A 26,017-nucleotide genomic window follows, 5' to 3' on the forward strand; every position below is an offset into this window, starting at 1 on the left:
GACGCCTCGCCTTGGCCGGTCGTCCTCGCCATGGCGTCCACTGGTCACTTCTTCCTCATGCATCTGCCCGCCGAGATTCGCCTTATGATATATCATCATCTTCTTCCTACGTCCGCTATTCACATCGTCAGCGGTGCTGCTGGACTCTACAGCCGTGCCTGTCACCTCCAACAACTGAAGTCTTGTGACCACTTCTGGCAACTATCGCCTGTACACTACCGCTCGTATGCGATGCGGAAGCCTGTCCATTCACGCCACGCGGCATGCATGAGCGCCCTCCCGCTATGTACTAATGAACGTATCAGTTGTTTGGAGTTTAGGAAGACGTGCTGTCCCCTGCCTTTTTTGGAAGGTCTGACAGAACTGCGCCGCTTGGGCACTCGGCCTTGCGGGAACACGGACCGTTCCCTGATCGGCCTTGTATTTGCATCCACTACTCTCGTGTAGAACCTCCGTGTGCGACATGGTGGGCAACAACATGCTCCTTTGTTATGTCCTGGGCATGGACGGTGCTATCACGAACTCATGCGTGGCGAATTGGTTAAGAGGGGGCGAGCAAGCAGGTGGCGTTCGAGTCGTGCTGCTGTTGCTGAAGACGGACAACGCTGTAAGCGCTATTGGCCATACATGACGAGGAAAACGGCTGCCGAGATGTCAACTCTTGTGCTTGTGGTCATGGCCTCAAGTTTTGCAGATGAGGTCGCCAATTTAATTGAAGACCATTCCCAGCACGAGATATCTTCCGATAAGTCTTGGTGGTTGGTGCGGACGTACGATCGCCGTGGGTTTCCGAATCGAGAACGAACGGTGGGGATGCGGTTGCGTTGTGTGATGACTGGCTATCTAGGTAACCAGACGCGAGATAGCCGTGTTGGTAGTTGGCGTTTTCGTCTGAGTTGAGTGATTGTTTGCATGGAGATTTCGCTTCAGTCGGTGTTGTTGGTGAAGAAAGCAGTTGGTCCACTAAGCCCCAATAATAGCCCAGTTAAATCCAAAGGATTGCGGAGCGAGGAGCGCTAACAGTTCAGTGCAGCAATCTTCGTGGCCGGGGCGGCCGTTGTGCAACGGTCAACCCGAGGACTACATCACGAAGACACACCCAACTATGTCGATTCAGCCGATCAATTACAGGGTTTTCTAACTCTGATCAGCCTTCCAGAGTCATCGCTATCAATTACAATTTACTCCACTCCAGTGGATGTGTCAGGCGATGCCGTTGGCATCCAGCAGCTAGTAGACGTATGGAAAACATCCAGAGGCCGACGCCTTCATCCCGAGCCACGCCAAACAGTAATCAGAAGAGGCACCGTGCATCGGCTAGTCAATTGCGGCGACGATATTGGGGCGGCCGTCTCGGGGTAAATGGCGCGGAGTTGGGGTCAAAATATTGCTTCCGTAGAAGTTGCTGCCGGCCGCCGCCGCTTGATGTAATGATCGTTAGGTGAAGTCAAAGTCAAAGCCAGCGTCATTTGGAAGCATGGAAAGGTTCATCTTGCTCAGGGCACGGCCAGGTCCTGTTTGTCTACGAATAGGAACGGGCGCCATCGGAAATGACGGTGGAGTAGCACCCTCGTTGGGAACGCCTGGCTCAAGCTCACTCCACCAGGTGTCCACCAAACAATCAGAGGCTAAAATGGGACAGTCGAAACCAGGAATGGCCTCCAATGGCGGAGACTTGCATGTTTCAACTCGGGCTAACGACCGGTCTTGTCGTTCTACCAGAATCGAGCGTGTCCGGCCTGGAGGCTTTTCCGCGCTGATGCTGGGACTGAATGCAATCTTGGGATGCGGAGCGATTGCTGCTCCGGTGTCTGGGGCTTGCAGGAAAAATTATCGTAAGCAAGGATGGAGAACAACAGGGGCTAGCATCGTCTTAGCGCGGTTATGTAGCCCCTGCTACCTGCATGGGCGGACTAGTTGGCGCCAACGAAAACTAAGGTGGATGGATCTTGGCCTTCAACAAGGAATCCTGCCGTCCCAGCCCGCTATACGTAGTACTGCGTCTCGTCGATCCTTGCCTGTCAGGCTCCATCGGCCTTGGTAGGCTGATTATGGGATTACTCGGCTTCAGCTGGAACAGGGGTCCTGACGTTGCAAGATTCGAATTGGATGGAATCGACTTGTTACATGCGGTTACAACCGATTCATCTGGTGATTTACGACACACCAAAATTAGTCAATTTTGCAGCGGTCCTCATTGAGCAAGAATATTTCCTTTTGGCAAATGGTCTACTCCGTACGTTACACTCGATCCTAGTGCCAACAATGTGATAACTAACTACCACGACGTATGTATCCTTAAGATACATACGACATAATGGGAAGAATCATTGGTTTGACGGTAAGAAGAAGGTATCAATACATGTCTGGGGTTTTCGACATTGAGTATGTGAGACCTGGGATAAAACATGAAAAACAAAGCCGATCTGAGCCAACACCTTTTCGTCCAATTTAAATATGCACGAAGTTCTGTATACTAACGAAATTACACCTTTTACCTCTTCAGTCTTGGTGTCTTCGCTTCGTTGGCGACAACGCTGAAGATGCTCAAACGAGCTGCTGTCGACGTTTCGAGTCCCGCAGACGTACCCGACCTGAAAAGACGGAAAGCATACCTGACAGGCGCGGACCAGGAGGGTGACGAGTATGCAGAAGATGCCATCAAACATATGGAATACATAGAGGCACGTACCATCCGAGGAGAGCGAAGCCGCATCTAACGCTGATGAACCATGAGTCTGAGACCACGCCTGATACGCGCTGTATTCCAGCTAGCATACTAGAAATGAGACCAGAAGTTATCCGGTCTCTTATCAAGATCCACGAGGAGCTCAATCTGCTTCCTCAGACCCTGTTGTTGTCCGTCAACCTCCTTGACCGATTCTGCTGCGAGAAGGATTCCCTCGGGCAGGTTTATTACAGGGTGGTCAGCTGCGCCGCGCTTTGGACTGCCTCCAAATTCATTGATGAGAAAGATCGAATACCATCTGTCTGCCGTGTCTTGAATTATTTTCCTAGCGGAATGTATTGCAACAGCGCACTGTTTTTTCGACTGGAAATCTGCATGCTTAAGGTGCTGGAATGGCGGGTCAATCACCCAACTCCATGGTGCTTCATTCAGCTCTTTTGCCCGGATGAAGGCAACAAAACCAAAGTAAGGGAGTTGGCACTGGATATATGTATGGACAGGCTGCCTGAAAACAGGTGGATGGCGACACGGCCATCAATTCTGGCCCGCCATTGCCTGCTACACGCATGCAACAATTTGTTCAGCGACACCAGTTTAGTGGAAATGTATCGTAGCATGCCTCGCGATAAGCCTTAGCGCTGAGCAATAAACCAGTAGCCGATCTGCCATATCATCAGTGCGGTGCATGATAACCCCTGAGAAGACTATGAGCTTGATATTATTGATATGCTGTCAGCTTCTTTACCCGCTTAGCGCTTCTTCCACGTTTAGGCCTGTTGACATATAGAGATTTTATATCTAGTGAGCCTCATAGAGGCCCCTTATCTGAGGTAACTTTCCTTATGTGATTTGAATGATGGCAGGATGAGTTATTAATCGTCTATTCACTTTTATGGCCTAATTTCAGTGATAGTGCTTAATGTGGCGGCTTTTGAGAAGGTCCCTTATAGAAAGTGTAGTTATGTCGAACGTCCCTTGTTGTCTAACGTTACTGATGGAGTTAGGCAGGTGGTGAGAACTTCTTTAAATAGGTTGAAATGCCTTTTGACTGCGATTTCCTCTGACGCAACAATGCATCCTTGATAGTCTTTAACATATTTCAACACATGAATATGCTCCTGGGCGACCTGATTGACGATATCCACTAGGTTAAGAGATGTAAACTAGCTGGTGATGGAGCTAACAGCTTGCAATATAAAAAAAGGTTTACTTCGACCTACGAGTCAGACCTCTCTACTGAAGTCCAAGCGTGGTATTAGTTAAACACGCTCGAACTCTCAATAGACAGCATTTGTAACAATACAGGAATGCTTAATGTGAAGAATGCAATAGGTATGCAAAGGGTTAGTAGGAGCAATGTTGCAACTCGTACTTCCTTTCTCAAATGAGAATCCTCAGATGAGGAAGGAAGGTTTCTTGTTCATCTCAGCTGCATCTACATGTCCTTTTATCTTCGACCCTGATATCCTATCCCTTGATATCCTATCCCTTGATATCCTATCCCTTGATATCCTATCCCTTGATGTCTTACTCCAGTGCCGAACATAGCCGAGAGCATCCCATGTGACAGGCCTAGCCTGTTACAAGGTATTACCCACTTCATGTTACGACCCGTTAGGCACAACACGTTGGAACAACCCCGCCTGGGATCTCGGCGGCTAACGCGGAACATATGTAAGCAGTGACACAGGTGTAACCAGAAACCATCGTGTTACGACCCGTTATGCATGGATAACAGTTAACCGACCCACTCGGGCGTCGGGCGGCTAGGACAGGACATTTGTACTCTGCAGGATTACGGGAACAACAGGGACTCACTCAGGAACGGAAGAACTATGGTACAGGTCACGTGATGATAAGGAATGAGCATAGATAAGGGACCCACAATGAGCGCTCAGTGGAGACTAGAATGAGCGCTCATCCCACTCTAGAATGAGCGCTCATAGTGACAAGGGGCACAGCGCTCATGAACAAGCAGAACTGTTCATATAAGACTTATATATATAGTATGACCCTGAGCCTGGCTCATGGTCAGACTTCCATAGCTCTTCAGCAATCAACTTAGTATTCATCCTCACGGATACTCTCAGCTTACCTTCACTGCGAATTACTTGTTGAGCCTAAGACTGATCACCTTAGCCTCTGACGATCGATCTACTATCAGCCTACGACCTACGACTCAGACCACGACCAAGTGTACTGTTATTACGTCTCAATCCCCAGCTTCTGTTAGCAGACCCTACTGTCGGATAGCTGACCGTAACACATCGGAAAAGGAAGAACTATGGTACAGGTCACGTGACTTCGGGAACAGTACGGACACAAGACAAGGATGGATATGTTGGATATGAGCTATCCTAGCTATCCATGGATATGTTGGATATGAGCTATCCCAGCTATCCAGCATCGTAAGGAACTGTTCGGAACCTGTATATAGTATGACCCTGAGCCTGGCTCATGGTCAGACCTCCATAGCTCTTCAGCAATCAACTTAGTATTCATCCTCACGGATACTCTCAGCTTACCCCTTCACTGCGAATTACTTGTTGAGCCTAAGACTGATCACCTTAGCCTCTGACGATCGATCTACTATCAGCCTACGACCTACTACCCAGACCACGACCTAAGTGTACTGTTATTACGTCTCAATCCCCAGCTTCTGTTAGCAGACCCTACTGTCGGATAGCTGACCGTAACAAACAATTTCAAGCTATTTATGGAAGCACACTCTTCCTTACGATGAAGGATTGAAAATCATGCCTTTTGGGATCGTTCGCGCTTTCATACCGATTAAGAAGCCCCAGGGGGAGACCTCATCTGGGCTGTCACCTAGAAAGTCCTTATTGAGGAATATAGAACTGTTAATATCGTTATTTTCGACAAAAGAGGTCAGAAGTTGATGAGACTACGCAGCATTGCTCATTTCGGTGAATTTCATGTCAATGCTGTATCCCACGATCTTCTCATAAAGAGGGGCATCTGGCCTGACTTCACCCCAGGTAGTAGTGGTTTAAGATGGATGGATCTCACTTACGTCTGCAAAACTAACTTCAACTCGGAAAAAACGATATACTAGCTATTTGGAGAGGAAGCTCCTGTCTGGGGGCTAGATCTTATGGCACAGAAGTATGGGACATCCTGGCCCGATGGTCATGAATCATCTTCGACAAGCATTAGAAGAACTTAAGATAAAGTCAGATTAGCGCTGCGATGATGTGAAAACTGTTAACGGTGACGTCTGCGCAAAGTCGGAGGCGAAGATAGTCATTAGGAGGGGCCTAAGTGCCTCAGTCAACTGGTCTCGACCATGAGTACCTGTTCTATGTGGATGATTGCATTGCTTCATATCCACACAAGCAAGAGGCTTCTCACCGCAAAGATATTGTGTAATGACAAGAGGTTTTTCATCTCGAAAGTATTGCTGGAGAGCTGAATAAATAATTACACTAGAATGCTGAAGCCAGTTTATTACTAGTCCCTACTACGCAATTTATAGTCGTATCTGCTGACTAGCATCCTAATTAAGTTAGTTATATACGCACAAATGATTATATAAAACGGTCATCATTTTTCTATTTCTAGTAACTAGAAATCAGATGTGGATCTTATTACTCACCATCTTTTCCATTTTTGAATGTTACACGCGCAAACCTACAAGCGACTTAAGACAAAACCAAGCAGTAAAGACCAGCCTTGCATGGAGGTCTTTTGATCCTGACTAAAGCTTTGACGGATGATCAACAGACTTATTTACATACGCAACTGCTAGATTCAGCCCATCCATGTGACGCATGCTCAGTTCGCTACCATTACTTTAGCCACATTAGCATATTTGCTGTCAGTGTAACACAAATGGTTTTCACCTGGTTCAAGGACACCAATCCCATTATGCAACGCCGCTATCAGACTAGCGTTACCAACATTGTCTGCACTAGCTTCCCAAAACATTGCCCCACCCAATCTGCAAGATTTGATGAAGGCAGCTTTCTGCTGAACGGATAATGGACTGTTGTAGCTGATCAGCTCCTGCGTTGCAGGATCCCAACTATATGTTGCCCCAACCGCAGCATCATATACCTCTCTGGCCCCTGGCCGAGGGAGGTCTTTGTTGTCCCAGACTCCATCTTGCTACGATCCACGCCCAACCTCCGAGAAGGCATCGCCGAGGCCGGCAGTGTTCTGAAAGCTTCGCCCGTAGACAGGCATGCCTAGTACGATCTTCCGGCTTGGGATACCAGCAGCAATATAGGCCGATACCGCAGCATCTGTCGAGAAAGGCGTCAACTGTGGCCGAGATGTGCTGCTGTACAGATTCGCCTGATGCGCTGCGACGGAATCCCATGCGCCGGAGTAGTCGTAAGCCATGAGATAAAGGCAGTCCACAACGTTTGATATGGAACTGAGATCGAGTTACTCGTATTTCTGGGGGCCTGCAGGCGACGCAATACTGAGCTGAAAGTGGTAAGAAGGCGCATGTTTCGCGGCATAGGCGTCAAGATGGTGCCGCACGGTTTGTAGCAGAAGGACGTAGTCTCTGGCTTCTTCTTGAGTTTCCGGGTATTCCCAATCCACGTCAATGCCGTCAAAACCCCAATCTTTCATTAGCGAGACCGACGTCTTTGCGAACAGCTGTCGGCTCTGCTCAGACCTCGCAACTGTCGCAAAGTGGCTCGACCAAGTGGCGCCCCCGACGCTCAATATCACTTTGAGGTGTCGGTTGGCCTGTTTGAGAAGGTAAAGTTGCTTGACGCAGCCATACACATCATCTCCGTTACATTCCACGGCTAGTTCACTGGTAAGTCTCGTAGCTGAAACAGAGCCACTTCGCCAAAAGAAAATGAACACGTACAGTCGGTCGAATAACGCTTTTCCGAATCCGCCCAGGAATCCGCAGAGAACCTATTGATGAAGTTCTTGAGATGAATTTCCAGCTGCGGCTCTCAAGGGCAACTTACACCTCTCCGGATGGCGCAATGTTGACGAAAGCGTACAAGACGTGAGTGATACGAGACGTTGGAAGCATTTGTGGGTGAAAGTTCCGCCCGTAGACGCTCCTGTAGAGGTTGATGAATAATTGATCAGTGCGACAGTGGCAGTTGTAACCTACCAGTTAGGGTAGTAAATGTAAGGGGCTGGCCCCTAGGTTTGTTCAGCGTAGAGGTGCCGTCTGCTGGGCCATCTGGTCCTGAAGAGGACGGACGCTTGCGTTGACCGCTTCGTTGATCCGGCGATCAATCTCAGCATTCATCGCGTCGTTTACGCTACCCTCTGGCGGATCCATCGTGCCGCTTAGCGTCTTCTCGTTGCGCTACCCTCTAGCGAATCGTCGTGTCGCTCTCGTGAGGTTTCGTATAGCGTCTTTTGTTGTTGAGCTTAGAATACAGTTTGGTGCAAATGTCTCTTCCGCTTTGTGCACGAACATTCTATCTTTCAATAGCGGAGACGACTTTACATTACCTCAAGGTACCTTGTAATTTCTTAGAGATCCAAATTGGGCTGCAGATTGGGCTACAAACGTCCCACAATAGCTGTGATTACTTTCATTTGAAAGTACCTCAGGGTACTCTAAGTACAGACATCCGCTCCAATCCCATTGGTCCACTGCGGCAGTGCGAGCGGCGCAGCAGGCTACCTATAAGCTACCTTGCCGACCCCTGTCGTGGAGTAAGCTATCAGCAGGTAAATCAAACGAACTAGAATGCTTATGTCACGTGCAAGCCAGAAGGCGAACGATTGCGGAACTGCATGCAGTGTCTGCGGGGGAGAATGCCTCCTCCGTCTCGACAGGATACCATTCTGCGCAGATATGCTTCGTCAACATGCCCGATCTGAGCACTAACGCCAAACCTAACGATGACATTGGAACTATCGCGCGGACTAGCGTGGGGGGCGGGCCTAAGCGCAACCGTAGTGTAGAGCTCCGTAAGGCTTTATAACCCCGCACGAAGAGATGACTACTTACTGAGTACAGCATTAGGTACTGATGTCGTTGACTCAAATCCTCACCCATCCAAGCGATTCCGTACGATCGATGCGTCTAAGAATGGACCTGCAATAACCTCGGACGAATACACCGTGGGCTGGGTATGCGCCCTCCCGCTGGAGATGGCCGCTGCGAAAGGGATGCTCGACCAGATACACCCAGACCTTCCCGAACAAGACCCAGCCGACCACAACAACTACATCCTAGGCCATATTCAGGGCCACAATGTCGTCATCGCATGTCTGCCTGCAGGCATCTATGGAACGACAACAGCAGCTACCGTCGCTAAAGACTTATTACGAACCTTTAAGTCCATTCGATTTGGTCTACTCGTCGGTATTGGAGGGGGGGCGCCTTCGCGAGCAAACGACATCCGACTAGGCGATGTTGTGGTGAGTCAACCAACTGGAACCACTGGAGGCGCCATCCAGTATGATCGGGGCAAGACAGTGCAGGATGGGGAGTTCCAACGCACAGGGTCACTCAATAGCCCACCCCAAGTTCTCTTAACAGGCTTAGGCCGCTTGCAAGCCGAGCATATGACCGAAGACAGCAAAATACCCCAATACCTATCTGAGCTTGTACAGAAAAGCCCGAAGACGATGAAGAAGAAGTTCAGCTATCAGGGCTCCTCGAATGACTGTCTCTATCAAGCCGAGTACGAGCACATTGGGCAGGACTCTACTTGCGACCAGTGTGAGCGGACGCACATAATTCAACGCGACGCGAGAGACGATACAGAGCCAGTCATTCACTACGGAACCATTGCCTCAGGCAATCAGGTCATTAAGCATGGAAAGACGCGTGATCAAATGGCTAAAGAACTCGGGGCACTCTGTTTCGAAATGGAAGCTGCAGGGCTACAGGACTTTCCATGTCTTATCATTCGTGGCATCTGTGACTATTCAGACTCTCATAAGAACAAGAAGTGGCAAGAATATGCGGCTGCAACGGCTGCAGCATTTGCGAAGGAACTTTTGTTGGTCATACGACCAGATAAAGTCCTAGACGAAAAGCCTATTCGAGAGCTAGTCTCTGGTTAGTAATTTTAGTTTCTCATCCTCACCACCCGCCGCTATCATCATAATCACCGCAGGGAAGTCTGTTAAACGCTGCAGGCCATCAAGATATGATCAAACAGACCAATAAAATGTCATACCATCTAACTCTTTTACCAGTTGCAAAAGAACACCTGGAAGTCGCTGCCGATCATCGTGAAATTTCGTTCCAACAGCTTACTGAGCACAGGCGCACAAAGTAAGCTTCACTTTCCAGTTTACAGACCTTCACTAACGTGTATAAGCCAAATGCTTCAGGATCGCCCTGTAGACCTTGCTATCATCCACGAGGCGCGCTACGATAGTCTCAATGTCAAAGACAGCCCGAGATGTGAAATCGGAACTCGACTTCGCATCCGGGAAACGATATATCACTGGGCAGAAGACGACTCCGGAGAACCGTTGTTCTGGCTTGCGGGCCCTGCAGGGACTGGCAAATCGACTATTGCACGCACTATTGCTGACACCTTGGACCGCGAGGACCGACTTGTTTCTGGCTACTTCTTTAAGAGAGGAGAACAGGGTCGCAATAACACCACACGACTTTTTCCCACCCTTGCTGCGCAGTTGTGTGAGGCAATCCCTGCCTTCAAAGACTGCCTCCAGAAATCGCTCAACAGCCTTGACAGAGATGCAGTTGAAAAGAAGGGTCTTGAAGCTCAGTTTAACCAACTCCTTTGGCGCCCCTTGGTAGATCTATCCTTCGATACCAGCCGACTGACTAAGGTTATCATTATCGACGCCTTGGACGAGTGCGAGCGACCTGATCACCTAAGACAGGTTCTGGCTCTGCTTTCCAAGCTAGGTGCTGTCAACACGGTGTCCCTGCGGGTATTGGTCACGAGCAGGTCTACATCTGCAGTGATGGCTGCCTTCGATGGTGTTCGCTATCGAAATTCAGATCTAGAGACAGAACACCGAGACGAAACGCGAAACGACGTTGCCACCTTTCTCAAACGCAGGTTCGCCAGTATTAAGAATAGGTGGGAGATCAAAGAGACTTGGCCGGATCAAAGACAACTCGATCGTCTGATCTATTTGTCAACAACACCTACACCTCTCTTCATTTATGCAGCGACTCTATGTCGCTTTATCGATGATCCAGATGAGCAGGAAGATCCAGTTGACCAGTTAGATCTCTGGCTTAATCAATCCAACAGCAACACTCCCCAGCTAGATCAGATCTATCTCCCGATCCTCCACTACGTCTTATTCGGCAGCTATAATACTCAGGAGAAACCAAAGCCGTTAGCTGAGAATCTCCGCATGGAACTATTCGATGTGTTGGGAGCTGTTGTACTCGTTGCTACTCCTTTGTCTAAGAAGACGATTGCAGCCTTGCTCGGAATACCGAACCGTCGAGTCGCTTTGCGGCTGCGTCACCTACATGCCGTCCTTAGTGTTCCGCATGACGCTGATACTCCCGTACAGCTCCTGCACAAGTCATTCAGCGACTTCCTGCTTAGTCCCAAGGGCCAAAGTCATTACGACTACGGAGTAGACGCCGCGCAAACGCACGCTATGTTAGCAGCAAAATGTATTCAACGCATGAAAGACGGACTCAGGCGAAATATCTGCAATGTCGAAAAGCCGGACATACGGAGAGATGAAATTGATAAAGAAGTGATGGATACATATGCCACTGCCGATCTCCGGTATGCCTGCCTTCACTGGGTTTACCATCTACAACAAAGTAGAGGGTCTTTAGGAGATGACGTTTGCGAGTTCCTGAACAAGCACTTCCTTCACTGGTTAGGAGTCTTGGCACTTCTGGGTAAGGTCTCACATGGTGCCGCTGCGATTAAGCAGCTTATCAACATGTGCCAGGTTAGTAAAGGTGTTCTCATGTTACACTTAGGCTAACCCTACTAATAGGAGTATCCTAATGCACCTATTGAACTGAGAGAGTTTATTAAAGACGTCAGCAAGGTTATTGCAAGTTTTGGATCTATAATTGAGCAGGTGCCGCTTCAGGTATATGGGGCGTTGATTTTGTTCTCTCCAGTTGCAAGCAGAGTACGAAAGAGGTGCTGGGGCCAACGTCTATTGAATCTTCCTTCTATTCATGGCGTGAAATCTGACTGGGATGCTCACCGGCAGACGCTCGAGGGCCATACGTCCCGGATCAGCGCGGTGGCCTTCTCGCCGGACGGCCAGCTGGTGGCGTCGGCATCGGACGACAGGACGGTCCGGCTCTGGGACGCGGCCTCCGGGGCGCCCCGGCAGACGCTCGATGGCTTCACGTACAATCTCGCATTCGACCCATGTTCTAGAAATCGACTCCTCACTGATTTCGGCGCCGTCGACGTAGTTATAGGGTCTTTAACAGCCGAACCATACCCTTGTGGAGAGGCGTTATCGTCTTCAGCAATATGTGGACTTGGTATTAGTCCCGACCGTACTTGGATTATGGAAGGGGAGAAGAACATCATCTGGCTCCCAAAAGAGTATAGACCAACAGCATCAGCCACAAGGGGCTCAATTATGTTTATTGGCTGTGCATCAGGGCGTGTCATCAGAATTGGAGCTACAAGTCAATATCCCTAGCAGGATCGTGGGATGTTTCTTGTAGTCTCATTATTTTCATTCATCGCGTGACACAAGAAGGGTCTGGGAGGGCGAACATTTTTATATTAGATATACTTATCAACTTCTAGCTAGTTAAGCCACTATTTCATTGTCTACTACTATCACTTCTAGTCTGTAGCATCAAGCTTCGCACTAGAAGATACTACTTCATTCCATCAAGGTCTTTAATGCTCTCCTTCTATCGTATTCGTAATATGGATGAACTTTATGATCCCTCTGAGGCGATGTGAAGCAAATCCACCAGAAAGATCCACTAGAAAGACACATCCATCTCTGCGGAAGTCTCGAATTAGGTTAACTGGTGTATACAGTGCACACGCTGAAGTCTCTTGACACTGTGTGGAGGTCGCAAAACAAACCAGTGAGTGTTTTGAACCGGAAGACACATTTGCACCAAACTGTATGTAAGGGGCTGGCCCCTAGGCTTGTTCAACGTAGAGGTGCCGTCGATTGACTATTCTAAGCTGAAGAAGGAAGAAAGGACTTTACAGGGATAGGCGCCTAGCAGCGGTGAAGCATACCGGGGCTAGGCGGTGTGCTACAGCAGAATAGTGGATCCGGCGGAGCCGAATCTCGGTAGCTGCTCCGGCAAGGCCGGAGATCTCGGCCGGGCTCTAGCCCGTGACAGTAAACAGCATTTTGGAAAGAGGCTCCTGAGATGGCGAGCATTTTTAACATGAGGAAAATCTTGAGCCGGTAGTATTTCATGCTCTCTACGTGCGGGGTAGAGCTGTGACGTGGACAAATTCTACAGTTTTTGTGAGGCTATAAGAAAAACGTCTTCACGCTTATGATATAGAGAAAAAAAAGTCAAACGCGAAGGTCACCACCGTGACACAAGCTGGGTCTCGGTTCTGCTGCTCCTCTCTTGGGTGACGTTTGTCACCTAGCCGTCATGGGAACCAACTGCGCCACAACTAGAGGTTAGTTGGTGTAAGGGGCTGGCCCCTAGGCTTGTTCAACGTAGAGGTGCCGTCGATTGACTATTCTAAGCTGAAGAAGGAAGAAAGGACTTTACAGGGATAGGCGCCTAACAGCGGTGAAGCAGACCGGGTTAGGCGGTGTACCCCGGCAAAATAGTGGGTCCAACGGAGCCGGATCTCGGAGACTGCTCCGGCAAAGCCGGAGATATCGATCCGGGCTCTAGCCCGTGACATCACCCCCCCGCTCCCCTCCGGCGGCGCGCCCGCGGCGCTAAGGCTGGGTCTCCATCATGCTCCATCGCGGAGCCATAACGGCGTTCGTAAGCCTCCATTGCTTCTGTCCCTTGGAGCGTCTCAACAGGCTCCCAAGTCCTCTCTGCATACCCTTCCCACTTAACCAGAACCTCGCGGCGTCGCCCGCGCCCTCGACGCTTCCAGGTAGCCGCGTCGATACTCTCCACATTCCAGGTTTCCTCGCCTTCGTCATCTATGATCGGTGGCGGCTGCTCGTCGTCTAGCGTTTGACCAGGTAAGGGGTCGTTGCCTGCGCGCTTCAGGTTATCCACGTGGAAGCGTGGGTATATAGCTGTTGGTACATCGAGCTCTACCACGTATGGTGAGATAACTTTTGTGACTGTGTACTTATGGTGTAGCCAATCCAGTTTCTTGCAAGGCCTGGGAGATCTGTAATGGCCCATGTGAAGCCAGACTTTGTCGCCCACTTCCAGTCTCTCTGTAGGCTGGCGCTTCGCGTTGGCCAGTTCCTCATAGCGTTGCTGCGTTGATGCGAGGGTTGATTGGGCCATATCCATCACGTCCTGAAGTCTCGTTACTAGCTTACGTGCTACGTCCTCGCGAGGGCCCTCACGGTCTTCTGGGTCTGCCTCTTGAACCCGGATGGGCTCTGGGTGGTATCCGTGTTCTAAGAAGAAGCTGCTCATACCAATAGCGCTGTTATCGCGGCTGCAGAGCGCTAGTTGAGCTGCTGGGAGGTTATTTGCCCAGTCCTTTTGCGAGTAGGTAACGTAGTTGCGCAAGTAGGCCTGGATCTCTTGGTTCATCCTCTCCGGGCCTCCATCAGTCTGTGGGTGGTAGGCGGTACTAAGCCGTTGCTCTATCTTTAGCAGCTTGCAGAACTGCCGCCAGAAGCGGCTTGTCCAGTTGCTCCCTCTATCGCTCACAATTGACGCAGGGATGCCGTGAAACCTGAAGTGGCAGTTGAGGAATCGTTCAGCACAGGCTTCAGCTTCCATGCTTTCCATAGGCTCAAGGGTTACACCTTTGCCTAGCCGGTCGATAATCACCCAAAGATATCTCTCGCCTTTATCTGTAAGCGGGAGGTCGGTAATAAAGTCCATAGCGAGGTCGCTTCGTATACGCTGTGGTATCGGCAGTGGCTTTAGAAGCCCTTTGCGGCGTTCTCTCCAGATGTGGCTTCGCCCACAGCCATCGCAGTTGCGGCAGAAGCGTCGTACCTGGTGCGACTGACCAGGCCAGTAGAAACGTCTACTAACTAACGCAAGGGTATTATCCCTACCAGGGTGGCCGCTAAGTACTGAGTCGTGGGTACTTTGGACGATATAAGTACGTAGCGTATTCGCGTCGCTATCAGGGTCTTCGCTACCTGGTACCCAGATCCGGTCTCTGAACAGTAGTCGGTTACCATTGTCGATCTCACACTCGGCGATCTGGACCTTTAGCTTAAGGCTAGGAGGGAAGCTTCTTTCTTGCTGTTTCACTGCAGCATAAGCCTGCTGGTAGACTTCATCTTGTCCTTGAGTCTGATCCCAGAGTTGCTGTAGTTCTTCGTTGTCGGTAAACACAAGCATCGCTGGTGCTGCCTCTATGCGTTGTATACGTGCTGGTAGTAGGGCTGCCTCTGGAAGGAGCTGGAGGATTCGGCTTTGTTCGCGCTCGTCGTTGGGGGACGTAGGCATATCTTGTTCACGTCTTGAGAGTGCGTCTGGAACCACTGCCTCACTTCCTGGTCGGTACTGTATCTCAAAGTTGTACTGAGATAGCTCTTCTGCCCATCGGCTTTGCCGTTCCGTAAGCTTCTGCTTCGTCATGAAGTACTTCAGGTTCTTATGGTCAGATAAGATCCTAAAGCGGCTAACGCTCTGTAGCTCTGCTCTCCATTGTCGTAGGCAGCTTATGATAGCCAGCATCTCCTTGTCGTGAATTGGGTAGTTAAACTGGGCGCCGTTTAACCGCTGCGAGTGGTATGCTACTGCGTGACGTCTACCATGCTCGTCTTCCTGTGAGAGTACTCCCCCAAGGGCAAAGCCAGAGCAATCAGCTTCAACATAGGTTGTCCGCTCGGGGTCCAATTGATGTAGGACGGGCTTAGCTGCGAAAATCCTCTTAAGCTCCTGGAACGCCAACTCCTGTTCCTTGCCCCAGCAGAATAGGACACCCTTTTTCGTAAGAGCTATAAGGGGTCCAGCGATCTCTGAGTACGCTGGGATGAAGATTCGGTAGTAGTTCGCAAATCCTAAGAAGCTTCGGACTCCCTTGACCGTCCTTGGCGCAGCCCATTCCTTGATTGCCTTCAGTTTCTCAGGGTCGCAAGAGATACCAACTCCAGCTGTTATGATAAACCCAAGGTACTTGACTGTCTTCACGGAGAATGCGCACTTATGGGGGTCTAATCGGAGCCCTGCGGCAGCTAGCTTATGTAGTACTAGCTTAACCTTTGCTTCGTGATCTTGTCGTGAGCCGTTTGAGTAGATCAGGACGTCGTCCATATACGCTGTTGCAAAGTCGTCTAAGTATTCTCGAAGCACGCTGTTGATGTATCGTTGGAACGTGGCGGGGGCCCCTGTGAGCCCAAAAGGGACAACTAGCCATTCGAATAGCCCGTATCTTGTTCGGAAGGCTGTCTTATACTCCTCTCCCTGAGCGATCCTGATCTTATGGAACGCTGCTACTACGTCTAGCTTAGTGAACCACTTAGCAGCGCTGACAGTCCGTAGCGTCTCTCGAATCAAGGGAAGAGGGTATCGGTCGCGCCTTGTAAGTTCGTTAAGGGCGCGGTAGTCAACACAAAAACGTATTCCTCCACCTGGTTTGCGTACAAACAGTACTGGGGCTGATGCTTCTGAGCTACTAGCGCGGATAAAGCCCTTATCTAGTAGGTCTCGCAGGGTCTTACGGAGAACGAGAAGCTCTTCTCGTGACATGCTGTAGAGCGGCCCCCATGGTAGTACGGCCTCGTTACCATTACTATCCTGTTTAATAGGGATCTTATGGTCGACTCCAGGGCGATGCGGTGGAAGGTTGGCGGCTTCGTCAGGTTGGAACAGCTTGTGGAACTCAGCTAGTATAGCTGGCGGAAGGAGGGCCTTTAGATCTGCCTTCTCAGTCTTCTTCGCAAGAGCCTTCTGTATGTCTGCTAGGCTGATAGCTCGAACTTCATATCCTGTAGGTCCTTTGGTGTGTTGTCGTGCCCTCTTATAGAGCGTTGCAAAAGGGGCTCCTGGGAGGAGGCGGGCGGTCCTGATCTGGCGTACTCGTTCTGGTTCTTCCTCGCCTTTCAGACGTAGGTCCACACCACCCCTCCTATGCCGTATACGCTGCGCCGCAGCGTCGTATAGGATACGGTTCCTCTCCATCCATGGCTTCCCTAAGAATAGGTCGTCACCAAGGCCACGTACGGTATACGCAAAGATCTTCTCATCATAACCGCATAGCTCAAGGTTAAAGACAACTACGCCTGTTGCTTTCGTAGCGCCTGTAGAGTCGCTGAAGCTGCCTAGTAGCCGCTCAGAACGGTCTACTATTGGTAGGCGGAGCTTACGGGCAAGGTCGTGGTCGACAAGGGCGTATAGGTTGCACCCAGTGTCTACTAAGGCGTCTGCTTGAGTGCCCTTGTGTATGCGGGTAGTGATCACTGCTGACTTGCTGCTCATGCGATGCTTAAACTGCTTCCATTCTGTGATATCACTAGGCTTAGCCTCTAACGCCCGACTTTGCGTTAGAGTTACTCTTTTCCCGAGCTCTCTTCAGCCCCAGAGCTTTCTAGCTCCTCTGTAGCACTATCGTTGCTGCTCTCCTCAGGCTTAGGGTCCTTCTTGACCTTCTTAACCTTCTTAGCCTTCCTAGGGCTAAAATGCTTCCGCTTAGGACACCATATAGCGATGTGGCCGATCTGGTTACAGTTGTAACAACGGCGACTATCCTTCTGTGGTTGTTCGCTACCCTCAGACTCAGACGAGGAGGAGTAACGTCTGCGGCGCTGCGGTTCCAGGGCTCCTTTCTTGTTCCTCGCACGGCTTACGCCAGTCATAACCACATCACCGTCGTCGTCGCGGTGCTTGCTTGCTTCAGGGGCTCTAGGGCGGTACAAACTGCTTCTGCGCGTTATAGCTGGAAGTCTCTCCAGCCTTGCAGCTACGTCTTGTACACGCATGAGCCATCCATGGTAGTTATCGACCGGAAGGTCGACAGTAACGAGGGCTTGTTGGAGCCGTGTACTAAGTGCTCCCTCGAGGAGGGTTATCTTCGCCTGGTCTGCCCAACTAGCTCCCCCAGCCTCTGACAGTATTCTCTCGTATCGGGGAAGAAAGGAGGCGAGGGACTGGTCGTCCCGTTGACGGATCGTTCGTAGCATAGCAGCTGCACGGGAGGTAGCACTTGGGTCCTTGTACGTGCGGTCCAAGTACCTCATGAACTCAGAGGGTTCCCGCTCGCCCCCAGGGCCTCCAGCGGCGTAGAATGTAGCAACAACTTGCTGAGGGTCAACGTCGAGGCGTGAGTTGATGTAGTACCAAATCTCGGCGTTACTCCCCATAAGTCTTGCGTCCAGGCTAATCTTATCGCGCATTTGCTGAGACCACGCTGGGTAGTCTTTGCGCCTTCCCGTGAACTTCGGGGGATTTGGTAGGGGCTTTCTTCGCCCTTCGGCTACCATCACTGTATCGTCGCTCGGAGCCTGTATAGTCGTATCGGCTGTGGACGGGGTCGGTACGCTACTCGCGAGCAGCGTAGGGGTTGCTCTATCCGGTGACATAAGCCCATTTAGAGCTGTCAAGAGCTGCGTGATCTGGTCCTGAAGAGGACGGACGCTTGCGTTGACCGCTTCGTTGATTCGGCGATCAATCTCAGCGTTCATTGCGTCGTTTGTGCTACCCTCTGGCGGATCCATCGTGCCGCTCTCGTGAGGTTTCGTATAGCGTCTTCTCGTTGCGCTACCCTCTAGCGAATCGTCGTATCGCTCTCGTGAGGCTTCGTATAGCGGCTTCTCGTTGCGCTACCCTCTAGCGATTCTGTCGTATCGCTCTCGTGAGGTTTCGTGCAGCGGCTTTTGTTGTTGAGCTTAGAATATGTAAGGGGCTGGCCCCTAGGCTTGTTCAACGTAGAGGTGCCGTCGATTGACTATTCTAAGCTGAAGAAGGAAGAAAGGACTTTACAGGGATAGGCGCCTAACAGCGGTGAAGCAGACCGGGTTAGGCGGTGTACCCCGGCAAAATAGTGGGTCCAACGGAGCCGGATCTCGGAGACTGCTCCGGCAAAGCCGGAGATATCGATCCGGGCTCTAGCCCGTGACAGTTGGCACGACCACAGGTGCCGCAATATAGTCAGTCACGTTAGCTGATGCCATGCTGTGGCCAAGCTCTTTCAATCCTGAGGAATAAAACTTCCCGGGTTGGGTACTGTTCTTGACCGATTGCAAATCTTACGGCTACGTCAGATGCATTCATCGCCGCATTTACTACTGCGACCTACAGAGAGTTTCCTAAGTAACGTATGTCGCATTCTTGTAGCATGAATCTTTGGCGTGAATCTTTGAGAGAATCTAGCAATATATAATGATGAACGTTTCGTACACCGTTTTACTCCAGCTTCTAGAAGGTGATATCGGCTTCGTCAGAACTCATGACCCCGTGCTACAAGCGTGAAAGATGATTACTGTTCTATACTAGCATGAATACTGTCAGCGACACCTATGCCCGTAGTCTACTCGCAAACCATGCTTCATGAAGCGTTTTCAGCCGAGCGACAGCCGAGCACGGCTCGGGCGTGTTGGGAGCGCGCGACGTTGTTTTCAACACGGCACACTCAAACAATCGTTTGCGGAGCGCTATTTGAAGCGGTAAAAGACGTTCATCTGTGTCGGCGAATATATTAGCCATTTCTCTCATTCCAGGCTCAGTTTCATATGTTGTAGACTCTCCCCAATCATTTTGCTCCCCACTGTTGGCAGCAGCAAAGGCTATGCGTAAGAAACGGAGGCCTCCCCGGGACTAGAGAAAGTCGGCGCACCCCAGGATCCTCGATACGAAACTCGCTTCATTGCTAAAGCGACAACTTCGATGGAGCCACGCTAATAAAAACTCAATAGGCGTGCAGATAATTGCCCACGACCACACCCTGTCCATGTCGACAACGTGATTTATGAAGAAATCCGCTTTGGACTCGAATACGACCGGAACCTATTCGCTCAATGCGCTAGACCAAGTCTGTCCAACGATCTATAAGTCAGCCTCCAGATTAACATTAGCGCCCGCTTCAAGGAGATGTTTCATCATTTTAGTGGCATGAGCATCTGTTGAAGCTGATTCTATCAAAGCATAATCGACTTCTCTCTGATATTCAGCTAGACGCGTTTCAGATGCGTCAGCCCCGGAGTTCACGCCAAGGTTCGAGGCAAGACGTGGCAAAATTCTTACGATTGGCAACTTCTTCCAATCCCAAAATTCAACTTTTGTTGGATACGGGCACTAAGCATTACACCAAAGGAGCATATAGTAACGGCGCTGTGCCCCAAGCGCGAGGGAGCTAAGTGACGAGGAGCAATGCTAAGAAAGCCACGCATTGGTGTCGCGGCAGGCAGAGCGCCTGCAGCAATCGCTGCTGTACACGACGTCTACTCCCAAATCCAGTAAGTTGTTGGCATCTCTGGGGCTCCCATTGCGTAGGACCTCGTGGAGACAAATATTCATCTCGGGCCACAAGTTGGCTTGAGGATGGATGGATCTGATACATTATTGCTCGATGTATGGTGTCTGGCCTGTCTTTCTGCACAGCGCACGTCGGAGCTGTTCGGCTACGGAATACTCTGCGGTATAAAATCGGGTTGGCGACTTCATGCAAACGCCGTGATACGCCGGCGAGACGGCAGAATGACGATACATTGGGAATCAAGCGCACTATCCGAATCAAAACCTCATTGGGAGTCTGGTGAAAACCACGCATGCTTCATGGAACGAGACTATATTGAATTTTCTTATTATAGTTTGTATGAAAGCTTATGCGTTTTGTGCTGCGCTTGTATGAGTAATCCAGTGATCGTCGCTCCGCGGGCTTTTGAAACAGTACTATGGAGCTGTATCTGTCCATCTTGGCCTCTTGAGCTGGCAACATCCAACTGTTGGGAGCGTGTGTCAATGTGTGCCATACTAGCAATTGCGCATCAGAAGTGTTAAATCAATTCCGTTGCTTCCAGAAAGCATGGTGAGATGGATACATCATTCTTTTGCCGCCAAGCTCAAGCTCATGACTAAACACACGTTGAACATATCGTCGAGACCAGTTCCAGCATGCAACGTAGGAACGCTTGATTTGACAACACCCGGTCGGATAGTACACGTAATGACTAGCTTGAATTTTTCTACTACGATGGCGTTTGTCACAGTTCACAATATGAGACCCTACTTCTCTCCACACTGCAGCAATACCCTCATCTGCGGGGGCCCCTTCGCCATGCCGATGTCCGATTCGACGAAGAATTTCTATGGACCCAAAGCCATTCGCGACTTTTGGCGGTTCCCCTGATGCAAATGCTCAACCCGGATGCTAGCTTATCAAAGCGTTACAGCACCGAAACAACGCCCCAAGCAAGGCCATATGGAGACCATGGGGGCCTTAATGATGTCTAGCTTTGTCTTAGCGCTGTGATATACCCCCTGTCGCTGCTTGAGCGGCATCCGCGGAGAACAATATGGAGCGCCGGACCAGGGGGAGTGTGGATTCTCCCGCGGTTATCACGACGCTTGCCATACATACAAGTTGCACAAAAAGGTTATACAAGCTACGAAATCGCCCAGATGACGCGCTTATTTATCATTTTCACCTTGTCGTGCAGGTAAACCCCATTGATGAACTCCAAAGAACCAACCAGTTACGCGCCGCGGCCAGGGGACTTGATTTATGCCCCTTTTTTTCTTTGCTGCTTTGCAATACGCCCTGACCTTCTAGTTGCGTTACTGGCTGGCGTTTTCCTTTTCCCTTCCCTCTCATGATTTACAACAGCAGCTAAAGATTCCGCTAGTCCGGTCATAACAGCCTCCATGCCACCCATTTTCTGTTCCATTACATTTAACATGGATTCCACCTGCCTACTCTGCTGTTCCATCATCTCAACCACGGCTTTCAACTGTTCACTCAGCCTGTCCAAACCCAGCGTAGTGCGTGCCGTCGCTCCTTGCTTGTCGAGAAGGCCGCGCTGGCCTTTCGGGCCTGCAATGCGTGCTCCAAGCCCCCTCATGAAACGATCGTCATTAATGGTATTCTCCAGACATTGCGTCACCAACCCCACCGTTACCTTGGCGATCTGCATCGTCTGGCGATCCAACTGAGTCTGCTGATCCCGAAGAAACTTTTGGTGTTGCTGATTTTGGTATTGCTGATATTGCCGTTGCTGATTTTGGTATCGCTGAAATTGCTGGTGCTGTGTTTGCGGATAATGTTGCGCCGTGCGCTGTCCATTTTGCGGCTGACTGCCAGCGCCAAATGACGTACCGCCTTGGTACCATGGCTTTTTGCCATGAGGATTGGTGCCTGTTGCTTGACCCGCCATAATCGCTTTCAACTTTCATTTAATAATCCGTGATGCATCTCAAGGAGATTGTCAACTGTCTACTTCTGTTGATGTCCTTTATGATTTTATAGAGAGCAACAGAGATTACGCTTAAACAGCGAATCTCGCTGGTTATATTTGTCGTTACCGTTATGTTTTGTTTGTTATGATTGACCTAACTTCCTAGCCCCACACAAGCAACACCTCTTCCAACGATGCAAGATTGTAAAGTGCCGCCAACGATCTGCGCCTTCTTCCAGTCAGCCATCAAACTGAGAAGCCTTATTTTGTGTCATGGCCAGGGTGTACAGTAGACAACTTGTTCTCTTATTCAAATCTGTCTAGACTCTTAAGGCGATGACCGTAAGGCGGCTCATATGTTTGGGTACTTTGCCACCGCTACACCATTGATAGTGCGCTGGACCCAGCAAATCACCTGAGGATGCAACCTGGCATAACATCCATGATGAATGCCACATGTTGATCGTCATCCTCGCTGTCGCTGTTGATGGGAGACTCGGTCATCTCGTGCTGCATCAGTGAGCAACGGAGAAGTCGTACATGCAGCCAAGCCGTCGCACGCTGAGACCAGTCGTCCAATCAATTCAAACCCTCGTCCGCAGCAGCGCTGCTGCTGATCGTGGACCAGCCGATTTTGACCCTGCCGGCGTAGGAATTGAACCACTTGACGGGTGCGGTGGGGGTGAGAATGCGGCGTGCGGATTGCACTGGTCAGGCCCGTTAGATCCGTTGAAACAGACTATATGCGTTTACCCGCTTGATGTCATTGCTCATCCTCAAGAACGACGCCAGATGGAACTCCGCGTATCTCATGATCCAAAGGACGATACAGCAGAAGACGGAGATCCAGGCTTTTATATTGATGAATACTGACGATGATTACCCTCTCTTCTCGGACGACTGGAATACAGCGCGTATCAGGCGTGGTTTCGGACTTATAATTCATCAGCGTCAGATGCGGCCTCACTCTACTTGGATGGTACGTGCCTCTATGTCGTCCATATGTTTGATGGCATTTTCTGCATACTCGTCACGCGCCGGGTCCGCGCCTGTCAGGCATGCTTTCCGTCTTTTTAGGTTGGCTACGTCTGCGGGACTCGGAACGTCGACAGCAGCTCTTTTGAGCATCTTCAGCGTTGTCGCCAGCGAAGCTCAGACACCAAGACTAAAGAGGTAAAAGGTGTAATGTCGTTAGTATGCAGAACGTCGGGCATACACACTTACATTGGACAAAACGTTGTTAGCTCAAATCGGCTTTTTTTTCATGTCTTATCCCGGGTCAAATTCTCGATGTCGAAAAGCCCGGACATGTATTGATACCTTCTTCTTAACAAATGGTTCTTCCCAGTATGTCGTATCTGAAGGATACATACGTCATGGCATTGCATCCAATTCAGAGTGAAATAACCTGCTGGCTACTGTTATCACATTATTGGCACTAAGATCGAGTGTAACGTAGGCCATTTGTCAAAAGGAAATATTCTTGCTCAATGAGGACCGCTGCAAAATTGACTAATTTTGGTGTGTTGTAAATCACCAGATGAATTGGTTGTAACCGCATGTAACAAGTCGATTCCATCCAATTCGAATCTTGCAACGTCAGGACCCCTGTTCCAGCTGAAGCCGAGTAATCCCATAGTCAGCCTACCAAGGCCGATGGAGCCTGACAGGCAAGGATCGACGAGACGCAGTACTACGTATAGCGGGCTGGGACGGCAGGATTCCTTGTTGAAGGCCAAGATCCATCCACCTTAGTTTTCGTTGGCGCCAACTAGTCCGCCCATGCAGGTAGCAGGGGCTACATAACCGCGCTAAGACGATGCTAGCCCCTGTTGTTCTCCATCCTTGCTTACGATAATTTTTCCTGCAAGCCCCAGACACCGGAGCAGCAATCGCTCCGCATCCCAAGATTGCATTCAGTCCCAGCATCAGCGCGGAAAAGCCTCCAGGCCGGACACGCTCGATTCTGGTAGAACGACAAGACCGGTCGTTAGCCCGAGTTGAAACATGCAAGTCTCCGCCATTGGAGGCCATTCCTGGTTTCGACTGTCCCATTTTAGCCTCTGATTGTTTGGTGGACACCTGGTGGAGTGAGCTTGAGCCAGGCGTTCCCAACGAGGGTGCTACTCCACCGTCATTTCCGATGGCGCCCGTTCCTATTCGTAGACAAACAGGACCTGGCCGTGCCCTGAGCAAGATGAACCTTTCCATGCTTCCAAATGACGCTGGCTTTGACTTTGACTTCACCTAACGATCATTACATCAAGCGGCGGCGGCCGGCAGCAACTTCTACGGAAGCAATATTTTGACCCCAACTCCGCGCCATTTACCCCGAGACGGCCGCCCCAATATCGTCGCCGCAATTGACTAGCCGATGCACGGTGCCTCTTCTGATTACTGTTTGGCGTGGCTCGGGATGAAGGCGTCGGCCTCTGGATGTTTTCCATACGTCTACTAGCTGCTGGATGCCAACGGCATCGCCTGACACATCCACTGGAGTGGAGTAAATTGTAATTGATAGCGATGACTCTGGAAGGCTGATCAGAGTTAGAAAACCCTGTAATTGATCGGCTGAATCGACATAGTTGGGTGTGTCTTCGTGATGTAGTCCTCGGGTTGACCGTTGCACAACGGCCGCCCCGGCCACGAAGATTGCTGCACTGAACTGTTAGCGCTCCTCGCTCCGCAATCCTTTGGATTTAACTGGGCTATTATTGGGGCTTAGTGGACCAACTGCTTTCTTCACCAACAACACCGACTGAAGCGAAATCTCCATGCAAACAATCACTCAACTCAGACGAAAACGCCAACTACCAACACGGCTATCTCGCGTCTGGTTACCTAGATAGCCAGTCATCACACAACGCAACCGCATCCCCACCGTTCGTTCTCGATTCGGAAACCCACGGCGATCGTACGTCCGCACCAACCACCAAGACTTATCGGAAGATATCTCGTGCTGGGAATGGTCTTCAATTAAATTGGCGACCTCATCTGCAAAACTTGAGGCCATGACCACAAGCACAAGAGTTGACATCTCGGCAGCCGTTTTCCTCGTCATGTATGGCCAATAGCGCTTACAGCGTTGTCCGTCTTCAGCAACAGCAGCACGACTCGAACGCCACCTGCTTGCTCGCCCCCTCTTAACCAATTCGCCACGCATGAGTTCGTGATAGCACCGTCCATGCCCAGGACATAACAAAGGAGCATGTTGTTGCCCACCATGTCGCACACGGAGGTTCTACACGAGAGTAGTGGATGCAAATACAAGGCCGATCAGGGAACGGTCCGTGTTCCCGCAAGGCCGAGTGCCCAAGCGGCGCAGTTCTGTCAGACCTTCCAAAAAAGGCAGGGGACAGCACGTCTTCCTAAACTCCAAACAACTGATACGTTCATTAGTACATAGCGGGAGGGCGCTCATGCATGCCGCGTGGCGTGAATGGACAGGCTTCCGCATCGCATACGAGCGGTAGTGTACAGGCGATAGTTGCCAGAAGTGGTCACAAGACTTCAGTTGTTGGAGGTGACAGGCACGGCTGTAGAGTCCAGCAGCACCGCTGACGATGTGAATAGCGGACGTAGGAAGAAGATGATGATATATCATAAGGCGAATCTCGGCGGGCAGATGCATGAGGAAGAAGTGACCAGTGGACGCCATGGCGAGGACGACCGGCCAAGGCGAGGCGTCGGTAGAAGATGAGACGATAATTTTGATGCGTTACTGCGCGTGCAACAACGACTATATCATTCTTGTGCTTGAAGGCATGGCCACTGAGACCTCATGGGCCTTGCTTCTGAGAAGGTTACTAGCAACAAACGTGCTAACAAGAAGATCCATCTAGGACTTATGTTACTGTGGAGTGATTCTAACCCCACTAGCTATACATAATGCTCAGGTAGATAATAACTTCCCCAACGATAGTAACACGGCAATAACAGCCCAGAGAGCGTTTC

At 50.4% G+C, this 26,017-nt stretch overlaps 4 protein-coding genes across 4 annotated transcripts; 1 reads left to right on the plus strand and 3 right to left on the minus strand.

Annotated features, from left to right (window-relative positions):
* Window positions 1-7,099: 7,099 nt before the first annotated feature.
* Window positions 7,100-7,970, minus strand: CHI1-0 (Chitinase 1; the record flags this gene model as incomplete). The annotated part of the gene is made up of 5 exons (XM_032028401.2): window positions 7,100-7,473; window positions 7,539-7,588; window positions 7,645-7,743; window positions 7,797-7,828; window positions 7,890-7,970. 5 exons carry the CDS (start codon window positions 7,968-7,970, stop codon window positions 7,100-7,102), a joined length of 636 nt encoding a protein of 211 aa, XP_031875320.2.
* Window positions 7,971-8,508: 538 nt separating this feature from the next.
* CGGC5_v016834 (Vegetative incompatibility protein HET-E-1) lies at window positions 8,509-12,003 on the plus strand (the record flags this gene model as incomplete). The annotated part of the gene is made up of 6 exons (XM_066153598.1): window positions 8,509-8,611; window positions 8,661-9,710; window positions 9,851-9,929; window positions 9,976-11,557; window positions 11,606-11,704; window positions 11,860-12,003. The coding sequence occupies 6 exons, from the start codon at window positions 8,509-8,511 to the stop codon at window positions 12,001-12,003; spliced, it is 3,057 nt and encodes a 1,018-aa protein (XP_066006846.1).
* Window positions 12,004-13,475: 1,472 nt separating this feature from the next.
* Window positions 13,476-18,388, minus strand: CGGC5_v016835 (uncharacterized protein; the record flags this gene model as incomplete). Its single annotated transcript, XM_032021266.2, has 1 exon — window positions 13,476-14,303. The coding sequence occupies one exon, from the start codon at window positions 14,301-14,303 to the stop codon at window positions 13,476-13,478; it is 828 nt and encodes a 275-aa protein (XP_031881877.2).
* A 4,086-nt stretch (window positions 18,389-22,474) lies between these two features.
* Window positions 22,475-23,191, minus strand: CGGC5_v016836 (putative G1/S-specific cyclin; the record flags this gene model as incomplete). The annotated part of the gene is made up of 5 exons (XM_066153599.1): window positions 22,475-22,544; window positions 22,604-22,624; window positions 22,689-22,770; window positions 22,938-22,963; window positions 23,031-23,191. 5 exons carry the CDS (start codon window positions 23,189-23,191, stop codon window positions 22,475-22,477), a joined length of 360 nt encoding a protein of 119 aa, XP_066007072.1.
* Between the last annotated feature and the right edge of the window lie 2,826 nt (window positions 23,192-26,017).

The sequence above is a fragment of the Colletotrichum fructicola genome (genome assembly GCF_000319635.2).
Source record: "Colletotrichum fructicola Nara gc5 chromosome Unknown KSG_Nara_v1_contig11, whole genome shotgun sequence".
Classification (NCBI taxonomy): Eukaryota; Fungi; Ascomycota; class Sordariomycetes; order Glomerellales; family Glomerellaceae; genus Colletotrichum; species Colletotrichum fructicola.